Raw genomic sequence first — 21164 nt, 5'->3', positions numbered from 1 at the left:
GATTTGGCCCGACTTCGTTTAGGGCACCGGAAAAAAAATTAGTGATCTAAATTGGTATCATTTAGTTATTTATATAATACTAGGTGATGTCGCGCGGTTTCACCCGCGCGGTTCCCGTTTCTGTAGCAATACGGGGATAATATATAGCCTATAGAATTCCTCGATAAATGGGCTATCTAACACTAAAAGAATTTTCCAAATCAGACCAGAAGTTCCTGACATTAGAGCGTACAAACAAACAAACTCTTCAGCTTTATAATATTAGTATAGAAGTATAGATAATCGAGTGGAGAAAATCGCCAATATTTCACATTTGCCTATTTGAAATTCAAACGGAACATAAGTTATTGAACATCTTCGTATAAATTGCATCAATTTAAAATATTAATGTTATTGAAAACGAATAACAAGTTTAATGTAGGTCATTATTATCATAAAACACGGATTTTTAATTAAGTATTATTAATTGACTTTAAAATGAGGGTTTTAAAAGTTAGTGAGCTTAAATGTGTCTTTAGATAAGAGCTTAATGTGTGTTTTATATAAAATAAGTAATTTATTTAATTGTTTTTTTTTATCTTGTGACTTTCGTACTTTTTTATTTTTGCTGTTTCATAAAAACAAATTATATGTATAATCACCGTGAAAATATCAAGACATTCTCAGCAAATTAACATTGATAAATATTATTTTCATAAGTTCGTCTATCTTAGCTATATGCATAAATGAAAATAAATAAATATCTAAGTCCAATCGTTACTTTTATCTTAACGTGTCACATATGTTACAATATTACAAAGTAATATAACAAATAGCAAATAACATAACAATATTACAATATTACGTACGTTTCAGCTTTATCTTGATTCTGTTCTTTGGGCTCCAAGTCAACAAACCAGAAATGTCAACGCCACGAACATTCATTTACTGACACGAACACATATTTATTTAACACACACATCCACTGCACACGTAAAACGTATATTATAAGCCATAATTTAGACGCGAATACTATCCTATTTAATTATTTTAACACAATATCCGAACTAAGTATTGTCCATACACAATACAAAGAGTAAAGACATGCGTACAGGCAACTGTCACTCGCTCCTAAAAACTGCCGATAGCTGTCGCTCGGTTATTTAGAAAGGGTTGGAGCTACATTCGACAATGGGTGCGATAGAGAGGGGAGATTCAAAGCCTTAAAAAGCTCTTGCATTGCTATGTGTTGAGACTTGAGGTTGACCCGAACGTATATGTTGTTTGCATATTATAGGATATAGGTCGTTTTGATTGCTTATAATGTACGAATGCTCTGTTCTTTTGTATCGTTCATTGTTTGTCCATTTTTGTATGCGGGCTATAAATGGCTGTGACTCAGTATAGCTTAATTGAAACACTACGTCTATATACTACCGTAGTATGTTTTGATTTTTATACTTTGTAGCGGTTGTAGAGCTTTTTGTTATATAATATATACTTGTCTAGGGAAGCACTACAGTAATGCTTATTTCTGTCATCACACAGACTATATCTATACTAATATTATAAAGCTGAAGCGTTTGTTTGTTTGTTTGATTGAACGCGCTAATCTCAGGACCGATTTGAAAAATTGTTTCAGTGTTAGATAGCACATTTATCGAGGAAGGCCGTATATATTATACCCGTATTCCTACGGGAACGGGAACCACGCGGGTGAAAACGCGCGGCGCCAGCTAGTGTATAATAAAAATAGATCTTCGAAATGGATGTGACCGCTTAAATTTCGAACGACAAATCAATGCACCAATTTGAATTATTCTTTGTTTTATGTATTCTTATTGTTAGGATAAGGTTTGTGTAATATAAGTCTAGGATAGGGTAGGGTAGGAGTAGGGTAGGGGTAGGGAAGAAGGGTACATTAGTCAAAGTTCCGGTTCCGCTAGATAATAGAGATGGTTGCCGATGTAGTTACAGAAATTATGTTTTCAAATCTATACTAATATTATAAATGCGAAAGTACGTCTGTCTGTCAGTCTATTACCTTTTCACGACTAATTACTGAACCGATTAGAATGAAATCGTTATAAAGATAAAGTAAACCTCCGAGCTGAACATAGGCTACTTTTTCCCGGAATAAAAAAAAACTAATTTTACACGAACGAAGTTGCGGGCTAGTAATTTTATAAGAATCTAACAAACGACATGTGGTTTCACCCGAGTAGTTCCCGTTCCCGTGAGAATACGGGGATAAAATAAAACCTAAGAGCTCACAAATAATGTAGCTTTCTATCGCTAAATTAATTTTCAAAATCGGGTCTGTAGATACAAAGATTACCCCTAAAACCTTTGATTTCACCGATTTTGAAAATTCTTTCACCGCTAGAAAACCACGTTATTTGTGAGTGTCATAGGTTATATTTTATCCCCGTACCTACTCTCACTGGAACAGAAACTATGAAATTGCTATTACTGGTGAAACCTCGGGGCGACGGTTAGTCGTATATGTTTTCGATTTCCAACTGTTATGTTGTTGATCTATCTACATAATTATGTGTATCTACATATGTATCTCATTTTCTATTCATGAATACAAATTATTCTTCCGGAAATATTTAGCGAAAGTTATTCGTGTTATAAATTAAACGATGACAAGTTTTATGTTTAAGGCAAGCGATAAAACGTATTACATTAAAACTTTTTAAGATTACGTAACGCTATGGAAGCTTTTAAACAATTTACAAATACTCGTATTATCATTATTAGTATATTTATTACCCTATTTTTCTCAGGTTTCCTATAAGAATGATTTGAAGCTTACGCCCGCCATTTTACCACAATGTGGATTGGCGGACTTGAGGTGAAAATGTTTCGACTCTGTTAGCATTACTATCAGTATCAGATTATATTAACGTGTAGGAACAAACTCCTACCATGCTAAAAAATCCCATTTATCCCTCATTCGCACGAGAGTTTAACGAAAAAAAGCGTTCAAATATAGCATTAAGTTAAATGAAGGTCAAAACTGCAGAAATCGCAGTATTGGTCGACCCGACTAGATCGAGGATATCCAGCGGGTCGCAGAGAGCTGCTGGATGCTGGCGGCTTGAGACTGTTGTGCTCGGAGGTCCATGCAAGAGGCCTATATCATGTATGTGCAATGCGGATTGGCAGAATTAACACACGTAGAGAATTAAGAAAATTCGCAGGTATTCCACACAATGTTTTCCTTAACCGTTTGAGACAAGCGATATTTAATTTCGAAGCGTAAGAGTTAAGCTAATTTCATTGACCGACACGCATACAAGCGTACTTATCATAGCGTAGCAATGCATCAAGGGCTCCCATTTCGGGACACATAAAATTCCTGCGACTACACACTATCTATGTGTTATAAATTTATACTAGTCACGCGGTGTGGCTATGTCTCGCGATTGCTGCGTGCTTCCGCGCTGTTTGCACACGCTCTTAGAATAAGACAAATGAATCCGCTAAATGGGGATGATGACTAGGTTTGAATATATTGATTTTTATGATACATTCGGGTAAATAGGGTCAATGTTAACTAATTTATACATAAAAAGCAAAGATTGTCTGGATATTTGCAAAATAAATGAGATTATAAAATTTCAAAATCTATTAAAAATATTTTATCGTAATTAGATGAAAATTCATACAGTTTTAGCTTCCTTACATTAAATGTGACATTTTTTAATACATGAACTATAAACATAAACTCACAAATAACAAAGATATTAGTAATTTTGTTTGAACGCGCATACAAATCTAACGATCATTACATTGCCTATGACGTCATTAGTTCGAGCCATTTTGTATGGGGCGTTTTTCAGGGATCCGCGGCAGCGCCGCAAATCTGACCCTTTAAATCCCTGTAGCTCCGAAAGTAACGATCGCAGATACCCTGTTCCTTTTACAAAATTGCTTTACTATTAGTATACTCTTAATTTATATACAATTTAAAAAACTGTCATCATCCCTATTCTGTACGCTACCAACTCGAGTAGGTACATCAAGTGACAGTGCTGCACGGAAATTGTGTGCAAGCGACTCGAGCGACATCTACGTACACCGTACACGTATGTGAGAATAATGTCAGCTGCACGCGACGAGATAGCTGACACCTAACAAGGTGTCATCCTATAGCGGCTCTATTATCTGACGGCGTCTCTGTTTGCATTGTTTTATGACGAAGTGTTTCTGGTCTCTCATATTTATAAACAAAAAATAAACCCTGGCTGAATTTGTAGTGGGCTCTTCTCGGAGAGATTTAGAACCCTCGTAACTTTAATTTTAAGTTTTCGACCAAATATACTACCATCATCTAATAATATATTACCTGACGTTTATGGCTGATATGCAGAATGCATCAGTTTTTCACAATTTCCGTGGGAATCATATATTTTTTTGGGATAACAAGTACACGATATGTTGCCTCTATATCTATATCTACCTACCTAATACTACTAACCTAACTACCTACTAACCTCCTTTATCTATCTGTGAAAGTTCCGTTTAAATCGGTCCAGCCGATCCAAAGATTAGCCCCGACAAACAGAAAGACAGTCAGACAAACATTTTAAAAGAGCTTGATTATGTTTTAGTATCGTGTAAATAGCTAAAAATAATTGAAAAAACATAATTATTTTGATATTAGATAAATTTTAATATGAGTATCAATGGTTAAGTAATTTTATAAAGATATAATTTGTATGTAACGAATAACTGAAAAACTACTAGACCAGTGATTCTCGACACGTGAGATGACAACAATGCATTTACTCGAGAGCTTCTTCGAATTAAAACAATACGATACTCGTATAAGCTTTGTAAATAGCTTGTTGATATTCTTATAGAGTTACAATACAGATTGGATAAAAGTAGGAGATTTATCTCCGTAATGAAGTAGACTAGCGGATTGTGGATAGCTAGAGTTAGTTTTACCGCTCTTTCTATTAAGTTAGACTTTAATCCCGGAGCAAAGCCTTCTGGGACGAGGAACGTTTCCGCCTTTTTTTGTAAAAAGCAAACTTTCCCGTGAAATTTCACTCGCATTCAACAGCCGAGATCACTTTATGTATACTGTTTTTAGTAGTTGAGACGATATTTTTAAACGTAGTGTAATTGAATTATTATAATTTATATTAATGACGGCCGCGTGGCGCAGTGGGTAGTGACCCTGCTTTCTGCATCCACGGCCGTGGGTTCGATTCCCGCAACTGGAAAAATATTTGTGTGATGAGCATGGGTGTTTTCCAGTGTCTGTGTGTATTAAAAATTATAAATTATATCAGTATTTATATGTAGTATATATTTATATATTAATATTATAATATCAACTATCTTAGCACCCATAACACAGGCTACTCTGTATGCTTACTTTGGGGCTAGATAGTGATGTGTATTGTTTAAGTATATTTATTATTTATTAATTATTATTTAGTAATATTTCTTCTTGTTGTTTCCGCCCGCGTCACCACATGGCTCCACGGAAGACCAACGCTGCGCTGGTGCATCCATCACTATGATTATCCGTCATATGTGACAATTTTGGTACCACACATATATTTTTTTTTGGATTTATTTAATATCTTTAAATTATTAGTTTACTATATTTTTAAAATTTCTATCTTTTGTTTTAAGTATTTCTTGTTTTCTGTGTATTATGTGTGTGTGTGTGTGTGTGTGTGTGTCTAAATAAAATAATATTCTTTCTTTCTTCTTTTCTTGTATATCGCAAATGAATGACGACCTGTGGTGTGCGCGATTATGGTTTTTTTAATTGGCCCAGTCCAGTCCAGGCTTTAGCTATGACTAGTTACCACCCTACCGGCAAAGTCGTACCGTCAAGCGGTTAAGCGTTCCGGTTCGATATCGTGTTAAAGTTTGGTTAAAGATTGGACTAGGTTCTTTGCCGCGTAGAAAAGAGCTCAATTTGTAGTGTTCCGTGTAAAATGTTCAATGGAACGCTAACTAAGCTTTTATACAAAGAACAATTACTCGCCCCCCAGTCGGGGCTTTTCAACCGTAATTACAAAGGGTAACTTAAAAGGCGGAGACAAGAAACGCAAAGGCCAAATTACATTATCCTTAGTGCAAAGTGGGGTAAGATATTATGTAGGTATGAAGGCCTTAGAGATATTGAAGTTACTACAAAACTTCTTATCCGACTACGAAAATAGATACTCAATAATAAATTAATGCTCTAAAACAACACGGATTTTTTTTAATTCTTTACAAGTTTGCCCTTGACTACAATCTCACCTGATGGTAAGTGATGATGCAATCTATGATGGAATCGGGCTAACTTGTTAGGAGGAGGATGAAATCCACACCCCTTTCGGTTTCTACACAACGTCGTACCGGAACGTTAAATCGCTTGGCGGTACGTCTTTCTCGGTAGGGTGGTAACTAGCCACGGCCAATGCCTCCCACCAGCCAGAGCTGGACCAATTAAGAAAACCTTAAAGGTCCAGACGGGGATCGAACCCAGGACCTTCGTCTTGTAAGTCCACTACGCATACCACTGCGCCACGGAGGCCGTCAAAATAAAAATCTTTCTAGTTTAAAAACCATAAGGGTATCGGTGCGGCCTATATAAAGTGGAAATTTGGAAAGCACAGTGTTGGAGGAACCCATGCAGTGGCGTAGCTAGGTAACCAAGGGCCTGGTGCAAATAAATGCCAATAAATGGGGCCCCACACTATCTAAACTGGTTAGGTTTTATCAAGTAAAAATATTAAATATGTACAAATACATAAAAATGCTTAGCTACTTTATCATGAGCTCTTTTTCGTTTTCAAAATAATTTTCCAAGTTTAGTTCGATCGCGATTTTCTTGTAAGGATTCGAGAGCCCCGGGGCATCGCACCGCCTAGTTCCTGGATAGCTACATCATTAAAACCATGTTTATTAATACAGTGGTGGATTAACCAGTAGGCTAAGTAGGCTGGAGCCTAGGGCGTCAAATTTGACCCAAAAACGTCCTCTTCTACAGAAATAAAGAAAATGTAACGGTAATTTTAATATTTCAGTCCTATCCTGCACTCTTACAAAAAAATTAAAACTTGCAATTGACACAATTTAAGGTAACTAACTGCATTCACTGCGAAATAGGATACCTATCGTATTTCAGAGTTCAGCTGTAGGGGCTACAAAAATTCAATAGCCTACTAGCGGCAAATTTGTAAATCCGCCACTGATGCTTTAGCGCCAATAGTATGGTGAGATTGGTATTATTGTTTAAGAGTGAAAAAAAATGCCTATTAAAATTTTAACTGCAATATTTTTGTATGTCACATAAAATAAATTGCTATTTTGTTTCTAAATTGCGATGACTGAACTGCTGTGAAATAATGAATTTTTCTTTCTTTCAAAACATTTTCAGCTGTGAAGAATAAAGCATTGTAAACTGCAGCGTTGATTTTGAATAAGTCTTTATACCTAATTGACTTAGGTGTAAATATCGACACGATGTCACAACTCAGGTTGCTTAGTAAGCGAAGAGAGAATTTATGAGATATTTGTAGTATATATCTACGAATAAAATTGAGTTACATCGAACAAATCCCTGCGGTGCCCACGTACAAAACCTCAATATAAAAGACGATCTCTTCGAACGATCGCAATAGACCGAAAGCATGCAATAGCCAGACATACCTTTAATTTTAAATGTAATTTTTTGGATATTTTCTTCAGGATATAAGGAATCATGTCTTCAGACGCCAGAGCAATCCTTTGCTAGACACCTTTATTTTTTTTTTAATTTAAGCTATCGTGATTGTTAATCATATTAATTTTTTACAAAAACACGGCTTACAATCACGTAAAAAACAACATTGGAGTATGCCCGACTAGTTTCGAACCTTTCGAAAAATTTTACTAAAGCTACGTGACTGGCGACTAAGGACGTAAGTTCTAGTATTATGCTGAGGAAAATATCAAAATACAAATTATACTTAGTTGAGGGTCCTGACCCTTGAAACCTACTATCTTCCACAGACACTTTCTTTCACCTAGGACACGTACTAAGCGGTTTAGTTCCTCTTTTCTTAAATTTGTGGCAAGCTTCCGTATAGAACCTTCAACATAGGTATCTTCAAGTCAAGAGTGAATAGGCATCTTCTAGGCGCGTTCCATCATAAAATGCATCATCGTTTATCAGCAGGCATGATTGCAGCTAAGCGCTTTAATATAATAAAATAAAAAAATTAAAAACAACCACCACTAAACTAAACTACATAATTGACTACCATACTTATATGGTTGAAGCATAGGCGGACAAACTTTTACTTATTTATATTCTTTATTTGTACACCCCAATATAAAACAAAAAAGTACAAACAATACAAGGAAGAAGTAGCAAAAGGCGGCCTTACTATAGCGATTTCCAGGTAACCTTAGGTTTCGGAAAATGTGAGAATACAAGAATGCAGATCTTAAGATCTTAATTAATAAGATTCAGCGTAATTTCAGCCTTCCTAAAATGCGGCATGTCTGACCAACACAGGCTCTCAGTGCACAATAGCTCGATACACTGCGCCAATAGAGCGTTGCATCGGCAATATATCGTTCATCTCAATTTCTCATTCACATCGTACAGCTACGAACCGCTTGGGTTGTTCCCGCGTCATTTATTTTGTATGCAACGGTTTGTAACATTGCTGAGGCTCTATCGTTTTCCATTTTTTAACGTTTTGATACAGCGTAAATGAAGTAGAACTTTATATCATTGTCAGCCATTTGAATGGTCCACAGGTCTCCTTCTTATAGGAGAGGGGATTTTAAGGGATGTGAATTTAGACCCACTAGGCTGCTCTAATGCAAAATAACCCTCCCTCAAAAGTTTAAAGAAATAGGTATACTAACAGTAGCCTGTCAATATATATATATATATATATAACAGCATAAGCTATGTAAGACAAAATATTAATTTGTACAAACGAAAAGGAAATTTAAACCCACTTCTTACTAGACACGGGCAAAAGATAGTTATTTCTGCATAATATCGTCTCCAAAGAGTAAAAATCTTTTGTAAGTTTGGGTGTACTCTTCTATAACAAGATCCCCAAGACTGTGATGGACCTGCCAATGCATAGCTTTAAGCAATGTGTTAAAAAAACATTTACTTAGTCAAGGTTACTACACCATTGATGAGTTCCTCAATGATAAAGATGCTTGGAGGCCATTGGATCAGCTTCCACCTTCACACAGGAAGTAAAACTATAAGAAATTGTAATGTTGTCATCAATTGTAAATTATAATATTGTATGATTTGATGCAATGCATCAAACGGATCGTTGTATTCTTTGTATAGAAAGTCATCCAAGTGCGTCTACTGATTCGCATTGTACGGATCACATCGAATGGATTTTATCTACTACTAGCGGACCCGGTCAAGTTTCGCTTTGACTTATGTGCGTTTCTCCCCTACCCTAACCGTACCCTACCCGTTACCTAATCTCCCATGACGATCTAGTAATCTACAATTTTACCATCCCGGGTTCCAATAACACGTCTCCTGACGAATTCTACAACTAAAATAATAATGTTATTTATATTCAAAATTAATGTACCGAAATAAAAAAAATAAAGTCAAATCTACAGGCTTTTGTCATTCATATGTGAAGAAGCCCCTGGCACTTCGTGCGGGCCCTCACGGCAAATATTTAAATGTGGTACACAAATGTTGGTAGGTGCCCGCAAATTGTTTGCACAGGCCATTAAGCGAGTTAGCTATTCATTGTTAGCGTTGTTTTGTCTAAATGAAAACATGGATAAGCGGATTAGTGTAACCTTTTTACTGGAGCTTTACCAATTCCAGGTATGTTTATAAAGGTTTATATTATCGATAACTTTTACAACGGCATCATTAAGTTGGAAAAGCTTAATTTTTTACCTGATAATAAGTTTTTTACCATCTATACTTATAATGTTAATCTATACTTATAATAAAACTGGTCTAATTCTATACATTTATTCGCAATTTGAGATTGTACTTATACCATTTGTAACACCAAACGTTACCGTGGCATATCCCATCGCCAGCGCCATCTAGAATCTATACTTATAATACGAATTTTGTACATTTTGTACATACTATAAATTGAAGATATTTTGAAAATTTTTGTTGCAGGGTATTATACAATCGGTACTGAAGCCAATTTTTTTTTTATTTTTTGTCTGTCTGTCTGTTGTGTTTTTTTGTTATTCGGGCATCACGCTGAAACTACTGAATGAATTCAAATAAAACTTTTGCTTGGTTTAAGACCATAATACGGATCAGGTTATAGGATACTTTTTATTGCGAAAATAAAATAAGAAGGGGGTGAAATAGGGGTTGAAAGTTAATATGGAAAATCCTTCATTTTAAAATTTAAATTTCATTTTTCATAAATCAAAAAAAAAATACGATTACGATAAAATGTGATTCAAATTTTTTTAAAATTACTCCTCTTAAGTGGTGAAATAGGGCTTGAAAGTTTACATCGATTTCCACGCGGACGAAGTCACGGGCGTCCGCTACTTATTATAATAATGCAAAATAAGATGAAAGGCTGACCTAAGGAAGGCTGATTTAGCATTTAATTTCCACGTGCCTCGGAAAGCTCTCGGTCTCCGTTATTATCAATTCCACTTGGCAGCTCCCGACGGAAATAAACTAGATGACCACGCCATAGAGACTGTATAATATAACTAATTATTCTCCTGTATAATTAATATTGTAAATAATGAATATTATTTATTACTAGCGGACGCCCGCGACCTCTTTAATCCAGCCCTTACAGTAGTATTGCTGTAAAAATGGAGTAACCTCTCCCGTTTTCCCAACATTTTCCTTCACTGCTTTGCTCCTATTTATCGTATCGTGATGAAAAGTATACTATAACCTGTTCAGGAGTATAAAGAATATTTGTAACAAGTTTCGTTAAAATCCGTCGAGTAGTTTTTGTTTCTATAACGATCATACAGATATTTTTTTGCATTTTTGGCTTATTAGTTATTTTGGTATTATATTTCATGTACAGAATTGACCTCTCTACAGATTTATGATAAGTATAGATATAGATAGATAGATAAATTCTAAGGAAGGGATTGTTTCTGTTTCGTTATATTAATTTTATGACTGTAGATAACTAGAGAAGATAATGCGAGATGGGTTTTACTTCCATCTCATTATCAACGTTTGTCATCCCTTCAATGACGGCCTCCGTGGCGCAGTGGTATGCGCGGTGGATTTACAAGACTGAGGTACTGGGTTCGATATCCGGCTGGGCCGATTGAGGTTTTGCTTAATTGGCATAGGTCTGGCTAGTGGGAGACTTCGGCCATTTTCCACGAAAAGACGTATCGCCAAGCGGTTTAGCGTGTCGTGTTAGCCCTTGACTACAATCTCACCTAATGGTAAGTGATGATGCAGTCTAAGATGGAAGTGGGCTAGCATGTTGATCTGTTTATTCTTTCAATCGTTACTGAGACGCATGCACATAAATACTTCCATGAAAACTCTCGTATTTATTTAGTAGTAGTCGATTTTAGGTTAAAGGATGGATTAGATAGTTATAGATCCTGTTTTTAACCGACTTCAAAAAAGGAGGAAGGTCTCAATTCGTCGCGTATGTGTTTTTATGTTTGAGAACCTAATTTTGAAATTTTTTTTTGTCTGAAAGAGTATACTTCCAGATTGGTCCCATTTCAATTTCATGAAATTTAGTATTTCATGAAGTTTAGTAATTTTGTACTAAAATCAAAATAAGTCTTTGAAGTCAGTTCCATTTCTATGTTAAAAATATCATATTAATAAACATTAATTCAATATCTTGAGAATCACGGCGATCAAAAAGCATATCAAAAGCTGCGGTCTTTTTAAAACAGGAAATTCTCAAAACCAATTTTTAGATTCGCAGAGATATTCCACGAAACAAACTCAAGTGGCGTCTACTTCTTTGATATGTTAATAAGGTGCCTCGGCCAATGTGGTCTGCCTTCCACTTGTTCAGTCTTATTTACCTACTTGGTTTATTTACAAGTGCTTGTCATATTTCTCCAGTGTATTCTTTTATGCGGAATGGTGAGTTTATTTTCATATAAATTTGGTAAACGAGCATTTTATTATGAAAATGTATTCGAATATCAGAAACAGTTTAGAACATTTGAATTTGTATTTTGGACCTGGACTATTAACACAATATTGGTCCAGGTCTGGCTGTTAGGAGGTTTCAATCGTGGCTAGTTACCAGCCTTCCGACAAAGACGAACCGCCAAGCGATTTTGCGTTCTGGTATGATGTCGTGTAGAAAATAAAGGGGTGTGGATTTTCATCCTCCTCCTAAGAAGTTAGCCCGCTTCCGTCTTCGATTGCATCATCACTCACCATCAGGTAAGATACTAATCAAGGGCTAACTTGTAAAGAATAAAAAAAAAACATACCTATTACAGCCTACCTGAGTAGTTGGTAAGCCAACACATTTTAAGGTAGATGTAATTTGAGACTTGGATTGGGCTATGAAATATTGGGTTTTTATCAAATTTTCAGTTCGTCGGAGTCTCGGGGAGTTGGTCCAATGGTCCAAGCTAATAACTACAGCTTGTCAAGTTTATTGATGACACTCCCATGATATGCGGGCGACGGAGGGGGGGGGGGGGGAAGAGCTGGGCGGGTGTGAAGTCATCCCGCGTGGCAGAAGGAAGGACTGCGCGGGTATAAAGTCGTGCGGACGGGGCATCGCTATCCGCCTCCCGGCCCGTGCGGACCATCGGGAGTGTTACGAACGAATTTTCCAAGCTATATATTCCCATTCCTCTCCACTTTGTCGCATAAATTGTATTAAGAGCCTACGACAATAATCCAGCAGGCGGGGTCTAAACATGACTCTTATACTATAATGAAGAGAAGATTGGAAAGAGAAAAGGATGAGAAAGAAAAGAGGCCCGATGAAATGACACGCGATTCCGTGTTGATTCCGATGGAAACAAGGATGATGATTGTATGGTTTTGAATTATGAATTAAAGGAATTGTACCTCAAATGCCCCCGGCGTCGTACGCTCCGGCTTCGCTCGTTTCCAATCTGGATGCAGCGGACATCCACGTCCCGTCGTGCAAAACACCGGGATGATTGTTTTAACTAGCTTCGCGAAAGTCAATTTAGATTCCACTAGTAATCACTTAAATTATTTGATTTTCTTAATGCGCGGCGCGGCTATTTTTGCGTGTGTCAGCCATCTTCTTTTTTCTTGCGACGTTAGCGCCACGGTCGCCTTTTGGCGGCGGCGGTTTACGCGGGAGGTTTCAAATATCCGACAATGATGAATTTACCTACCTGCCTGCCCTCTTTGAGTCTTCGCCCTCCGGCCCACAGCTGGGGAGACGAGGCTCAGCGCGCGGTCCGCTCTCGGCAGTTGCAGCGTGGTGGGACTCGGAACGGAGTGGCGGGCGCAAATCGCAGCCTCCACCATAGAGTCTATGCTGGCTGACCGGGGTATCTGCCCCGCGGATTCCCGTCTGTAACAGTCAAATGCTTAGATTAATTAAAATCATCATCATCAACCCATATTCGACTCTGCTGAGCTCGAGCCTCCTCTCAGAATGAGAGGGGTTAGGCCAATCCACCACTCTGGTCCTATGCGGAATGGCAGACTTCACACGCAGAGAATTGAGAAAATTTTCTGGTATGCAATTTTCCTGACGATGTTTTTCCTTCACCGTTTGAGACACGTGATACTTAATTTCTTAAAATGCACACAACTGAAAAGTTGGAGGTGCATGCCCATTACCGGATTCGAACCTACACCCTCCGGAATCAGAGTTATATCCACTGGGCTTTCACGTCATCATCGTCGTAGACTAATTAAAATAAAAATTATAAACCAGCGGAAGCCCGTGACTTCGGTCGCGTTATTTTACAAATCCCGCGGAACTAAAGAGTTTTTCCGGATAACAAAAAGTCTACAGGTATGTTCCAAACCAAATTTCATCCAAATCGGTACAGTGGTGTAGCCGTGAAAAGCAACAGACGGTCAGATTTATAATATGAGTATGGATGAGGATATAGTGGGTACCAACGACTAAAGGTCGTAGCTCATTAGACCCACCCGGAACCAGACCCACACCGTCTCGTTCAGTTATGGACTACAGGTGGACGCCGCGTTATCAACAGAGAACCTCGCGTGGTCAACGAATTTCCGAGTACTACCAGCATTTGGCCCTGAATGTGCATGTGTCACACCTAGCTATCATCGAGTGGTCGACTCGCAGTCCGCGCGTGGACACTTCGCGAGCGAGGCGATCCGGTGATGGTACGGATTTGATGTAGAGAGTATGCCCATACAAATCCATATGAAGAATACTAACCACTGGAGGCGAGGCGGACCCGGGTCCCGGGTGGGGTCCCGGGTCCCGGTGGCTCTAATGAGCTATGAACTAATTGAACCAACGGCGGGTACATACGAATTCGCAGTTCCAAAAAAATCCTACGAATTATTTCACGTTAGCATGATTTGTATTAAGCATCTTTTTGTATTGTTTCTTAAGTAATTAATAATTCGTCATTGTTTAAGAAATGATAAAGTACATCAAGCTATTTCATTTGCTGCAACTATTTTAAAAATTACCCCAATATTTTATGCATCACGTGTTAATAGTTGATAGCTTGCAAAAGCTATTTTCGAACAAAGCTTTACCACTTCAAAACTGTTGATGGCTCATCTTAGACTCTTGTCGATTCCGCGTCATTCCACTTGACCCTTGAATTAGGTCGGTAGATTACAGCCGGGTAGGGTTGAATGGCGTTTTGTGTCTAATAATAGAATTTTAGGCTACACTTGGGTTAATTGTATAATTCTAATTTGTAAACTCTCTTCTGTCTCATGACTCTAGTGTGTCTAATCTTATGTTTTATCTACTCAAATCTCTCAACACTTTCTTTTTTTTATTCTTTACAAGTTAGCCCTTGACTACAATCTCACCTGTAAGTGGTAAGTGTAAGTGGTAAGTGACAATGCAATCTAAGATGGAAGCGGGCTAACTTGTTAGGAGGAGGATGAAATTCCACACACCTCTTTCGGTTTCTACACGACCTCGTACCGGAATGCTAAATCGCTTGGCGGTACGCCTTTTCCGTTAGCGTGGTAACTAGCTACGGCCGTAGCCTCCTACCAGCTGGACCTGGACCAATTAAGAAAACCTCAATCGGCCCAGTCGGAGATCGAACGCATGACCTCCGACTTATAAATCTACCGCGCATACCACTGCGCCACGGAGGCCGCAAACTACTCTCTTTACGTACATCTTGGATACTCTGACTCAAGATTCGAAACTAGGAATACATGATCCGCAATGAAAACCTTGACGAAGCACCATTCGAGGCACTCACCATTAATCATCATCATCATTATCAGCTAACGGATATCTACTTCTGTAAGGAATCAGGTAATCCTATGAGGATTTTCAAACACTTGAGACGGCTGCATCTAGCAGCTTCTTGTAACCCGCTTGATGACATTGGTCCACCTAATGGGAATTCGACCAATAGGAAACAATGTGCTTTTTGTTGCGGGGTCCAGAACCCCAACGTGAATCGATTCTTCGAACTATGTGGTTCTTTAATATGTTACATCAACCATGTTTGAGTTCCTCATCTATCAAAACCGCATCATAATTGGTCCATTCGTTTACAAGTTACGGTGCCATAGACAAACACGTGTATACTTAGACAGACAGACACGTCAAACTTATATCATCTCTCTTGTTTACGTCAGGGGCTAAAAACTAAAAGTACGCAGCGGAATTCGAGGAAAGAAATAGCCTCCCAAAAAAGGTAGATTTTTGTCATAAATTCGTGTCCATTTTGAGTTTTGCTGTTCCACGTCGGAAACGTGTTTCGCGTTGAGCATACTCGTATGTTGATAAAGAAGAGATTTTAAATCATTCTGTCCAATCCCGCAAAGGCAAAGCGAATGGCACACGAAACAATGGATCCATATTGAAAATTTGGGCCGAATGGGTTTGTAAAAGTGCTGCCTTCTTTGTGGAAAACAGAGAATGCTCTTTTTGTGTGCAAACGCGATGCCAACTCCAATTTTAGTCGCAAAGATTTGAAATTATGGTGATGGGTCGTGAGAGTGTGCTTTGTGTACAAACCTGAAGGTCATGGACACGAAAAGGTATATGCATTCGATACTAGTAGGTATATGGGTATATTAAGTTTAGTATTACTACAGAATACATAGTCGTCGTTATCAACCCATATTCGGCTCACTGCTGAGCTCGAGTCTCCTCTCAGAATGAGAGAGGTTAGGTCAATAGTCCACCACGCTGACCCAATGCGGATTGGACTTAACACACGCAGAGAATTAAGAAAATTCTCTGGTATGTAGGTTTAGGCCTCACGATGTTTTCCTTCACCGTTTGAGACACGTGATATTTAAATTCGTAAAATGCATACAACTAAAAAGTCGGAGGTCCATGCCCTGGATTCAAACCCACACCCTCCAGAATAGGAGGCAGAGGTTATATCCACTGGGCTATCATGGCTCTAATAGTACGTATTATTAGGAGAGTTTTGATAGCCCAGTGGATTTGACCTCTGCCTTCGATTCGAAGGGTTCGTATCCGGTCCGGGGTATTCAGCTCCAACTTTTCCTTGCATTCGTCTTGCGAAGTTGGTGCTCTGTATAAGTTATGCTTTTTCTATTTCGACGTGTGTATATTACTGTGCACTCAACTCTATTGGAGTTTCATGTATGCTATTAGCTTACTTTCACTTCAACTAAGAGTATATCGTCGCCGGTTAGTAATTGTCTGAAACATTTAACATCGATGAAAAATTTCGATTATCTTGAATCAGAAAAGCAATTGTTTCAAAAACAAGTTTGTCAAAACAAAACATATAGTAAATCTTGTTAGACGAGAAGGTTACTTATAAAATGACTATGAATTTCTTTTGGTCGTCCAAAGTGATTTCGTATTCAGTGGAAATTCCGAAATGGAAGATTTTCCGGAATCAGTTATTGGTTGGAAAGGGACACAGAGCTTTGAAAGTTTATAATCGAACTAAAGAGTTTGACGTCGAGTAGATATTCGGGAATTTTCTGCTCCTTCCAAGAAGTTTTGTAAAGGCGCCCGTGTGTCGGAAAATAATGTCTAATAAAACGAAAATCGGAAAGGGTAAAAGTAGCTAGGGATGAAATGCTAGTGAACTACTTTTATATTAAACAAATGAATGATAATTGGATAGACACGTGTGACTATATTGTATACATTGGATTTACTTCCAAACTAACGATATCAGAAGACTACGAAACCATTGACTCATTTATTGAACAAAAAGTAGGTACACAAATAAATTCTTTTATTTATTATGTCTGTTCAAAGTAATTATTTTTCTTGTGGTAGATTGAGTTAAGGTACTGTTACACATGCTCTAAAATAGCATGCCAAAAACGTGCTATTAAGTATGCTCCATACGAGCATGCTTATTATCAGTTTATATTTGCTGGTAATAAGCATGTTAATTTTAAATATGCTCTTGAATAAGTATGCTCAAGCCAAACATTCCAATTACACATGCTAATTTGTATCTATGGCTCTCTGTCTATAGTATCGTGTTAGACATGGAGAGATGAAGGTGAAGAGAATACAGAATAGCAATGCTGATCGACTAGCATACTCAATAAGCAAACCTGTTCAGACGCGCTAAAAGCACGCCCCCTTCCACCCGTGCAGCAAGTATCATGCTCATAAATCGCACGACTGTTGATTCTTGAGAAAGCTCGAAATATGCTCATTATTAGCAATGTTGCGATACACATGCTAATAAGTAGCAACTGCTCAATAGAAGCATGCTTTCGTGCTTGAAATGAGCATGTGTAACAGTAGCTTTAAGTCATCAACTATTTGTCTAATTTTTTTTTTTTTTATTCTTTACAACTTAGCCCTTGACTACAATCTCACCTGATGGTAAGTGATGATGCAGTCTAAGATGGAGGCGGGCTAACTTGTTAGGAGGAGGATGAAAATCCACACCCCTTTTCGGTTTCTACACGGCATCGTACCGGAACGCTAAATCGCTTGGCGGTACGTCTTTGCCGGTAGGGTTGTAACTAGCCACGGCCGAAGCCTCCCACCAGCCAGACCTGGACAAATTAAGAAAATCTCAATCTACCCAGCCGGGGATCGAACCCAGGACCTCCGTCTTGTAAATCCACCGCGCATACCACTATATCGGACCTTATTTAAACATCACCAGAGGATGCCCAATGTCCAAAGTGATATTATAAAAGTACTCGTAGCTACTAGAAACGATCATTTAAACCTAATTTTTTAAGGATTTCTACCTTCAAACCGTTGAGTTCCGTAGGCGTAATTGTGCGAATGTGCAGAAAATACATTATTAATATTAAATTTTCTGCACATTCTCTTACACTCTCCGAGTATGTAATTTCAGCATAAATTCAGGATGTCTAGGCACAAATCCTATTTCACGCAAGCTGTCGCCCGGCTCACTGACTCGAATGCGTGAAGCGGATTAACAAATTGAATAATAAACAGGGAGACAGCAATTGACATGCGCAAGATATTTTGGCTCACTTGCTCAAATAATTTGTCAGTACGAGTATAGCCAAAGCGAAGAGGGAAATAAATAATAATAAAATAGCATATTAAATAAATAAAAATAGCATTCCAAGGAGAAAAGTATATTTTTTAATTTTTTGTCTGTAATAATCAAAAACGAAAAAGTTTCTTTACATCTCTTATGTTGGTCAAAAAGCTCGTCAGTATAGCTTACCAAAATGGGGAGGAAAATAGCATTTCAAGTTATAGGAGAAAATGAACATTTTTATATTTTTGTCTTTTACCTACGAAAACGAAAATGTCTTTTCACTTCTCTTATTCAAGAAGTTCATCAGTATAGTTCACCAAAGCGTATAAGGATTTCTAATTTTAGGGTAAAAAGTTTTTCTTATTTTTGTGTTATAAGGCTACGAAAACACTAAATTTTTTTTTTAGAATTTTAGACTTTAAGCTATCGTGAGTGTTATTCATATTAATTGATTATGAAACACGGCTAAAACTCACTTTATATTAGGTCGGAGTATGCCCGACTAGTTTCGAACCCATACGGGGCCCGTAGTCATAAGCTGGTTCTTGTATCGCGGCACGATCCAAATGCCTAATTTCATAATCACTACATTTTTCTCCATGAATATCATCATCATGAAATGAAATGAATCTGACGGCCTCCGTGGCGCAGTGGTATGCGCGGTGGATTTACAAGACGGAGGTCCTGGGTTCGATCCCCGGCTGGGCAGATTGAGATTTTCTTAATTTATCCAGGTCTGGCTGGTGGGAGGCTTCGGCCGTGGCTAGTTACCACCCTACCGGCAAAGACGTACCGCCAAGCGATTTAGCGTTCCGGTACGATGCCGTGTAGAAACCGAAAGGGGTGTGGATTTTCATCCTCCTCCTAACAAGTTAGCCCGCTTCCATCTGACTGCATCATCACTTACCATCAGGTGAGATTGTAGTCAAGGGCTAACTTGTAAAGAATAAAAAAAAAGAATCATTTGAGCCAATTATCTATACAGGAAGAAATTTTTTTAAGTACGGATATTTTTATATTTTGTACATAAACAAAATTTAATGAACACGTATTTTTTCTTTTTTTTTTTTTTACTCAAAAATAACAAAGTTATCGTTAGCTAAAGTTATTTACGTTTAAACAGAATTTGAGGGTCACCCTATCGCTGTACTAGGTAATAGGCAACTACAAAATCAGCTGGTAGGTAGGTTAGCGATCGCCCGCGCCGAGGGCCGTTGACCTTTGTGCATTTATTTTATTTTTGTTTGATACCTATTATTTTTATAATAATTAAAGGTCGTCACTTTTGAGCTGAGTACCGATATTCCTTTCATACTTTATTGGGCTTCCATCATGATGGCAGACCATCAATAATGCCTGAAGTGCATGCGTAATAATAATAATAAAAACTATGAACTTTTGATTGAAATAATGAAATACAAATGATGATTATTATTACGCAAACTTTTGCATTAAAGTCGTATTTAAAAAATTGTAATCAGCATATTTACATTCATCAATGATATCTACTTACTAAGTTTGTTTTTGTTAATTTGAAAATTTTAATCACTGTATTTTAACAATTGTTCGAAATGAAGTCCATTCCTTTCAAGGCACAACCGAGCACGTTTTAATAAAATTTTCATTTAGTTTATTTAAAACACTTGTTCCTCACATTAGGCACTGCGGGGTTCAGGATTCCTTGGGCTCGTGGCCTAGGAACACTCACTCGTACATTGTGCAAGCTGCATGAAGGCGTTCATTGCTGAGCAAATACACTCGTCCCATTTCGTAATAGTCGCGATTTGAAAATCCCGACATAGTAAATGCGCAAGCGACGGCAGATTGTCTGTCACTGGTCGCCCATCGGCAATTCGGTAGGCGTCCTCAGGGATTTTTCGATCCCCTCACCTCTGCCACCCCCGTCAGTCGAAGCCGAAGCAATATGCCTACGGCCGGTATTTCTTTGTCGGCGTCTTACAAAGTGCCGCCAGCATTTGCGCAGTTTGTTTGGTAATGTGTCCATTATTTTGTTATTTCTGAGACATAAATTGATAAAAAAAAATTACATAAAATGTTCGATACATTTTATGTAATTTTTTTTTGTAGATTTATGTTCTATTAATGATACTGAACCACGAAAAAAAATATCGGTACTAAAGTCCGAATCACCCTGTATAGCTTATCCAGGTATTCCGACAGGATCGAGAACTACGAGAGTAGTTTCGCGACGCCTTGCTTGTAAATAACATATACCTAGTTATATGTGCTATAGAATCGCTGAAAACGTCCAATTAACTGGCAATCCGGTAACGTGAACCCAGAAAAGGTTTTTGGGAGCGTGAAATTCCGTACCAGTGATTAAAAGTGTCACTACGTCCAGTCACGTTGATTAACTCCGCGCTAATAAATGGTTAGGTACGGATGTACTGCCTGCCTATGGCACGTACTTGTCAAATGAGGGTAATTAGTTCACTGATATGGTTTGGATATTTGCATAATTGTAGAGTACGAGTAGCTAGATACATGCAAGCTATTTGCTTTTTCCCATACGTTCGTTATCAACCCTTATTCGGCTCACTGCTGAA

General features: G+C 37.9%; 1 protein-coding gene across 2 annotated transcripts in view; it reads right to left on the bottom strand.

The window, feature by feature from the left end:
• The window catches only part of LOC112046488 (uncharacterized), a 166069-nt gene that overhangs the window by 69491 nt on the left and 75414 nt on the right, over positions 1-21164 (bottom strand). The window contains exon 5 of one of the 2 annotated variants that reach the window (XM_052884308.1): positions 13318-13499. In XM_052884308.1, coding sequence (XP_052740268.1) covers positions 13318-13499 — 182 coding nt within the window. Of the gene's footprint in view, positions 1-848; positions 1110-13317; positions 13500-21164 lie in introns of those variants that run through there. The other variant, XM_052884309.1, reaches the window with a different exon arrangement.

Source organism: Bicyclus anynana, chromosome 11 (assembly GCF_947172395.1).
Source record: "Bicyclus anynana chromosome 11, ilBicAnyn1.1, whole genome shotgun sequence".
Lineage (NCBI taxonomy): Eukaryota > Metazoa > Arthropoda > Insecta > Lepidoptera > Nymphalidae > Bicyclus > Bicyclus anynana.
The sequence above is the reverse complement of the archived record's forward strand: the minus strand, read 5'-3'. Positions and strand labels throughout refer to the sequence as shown.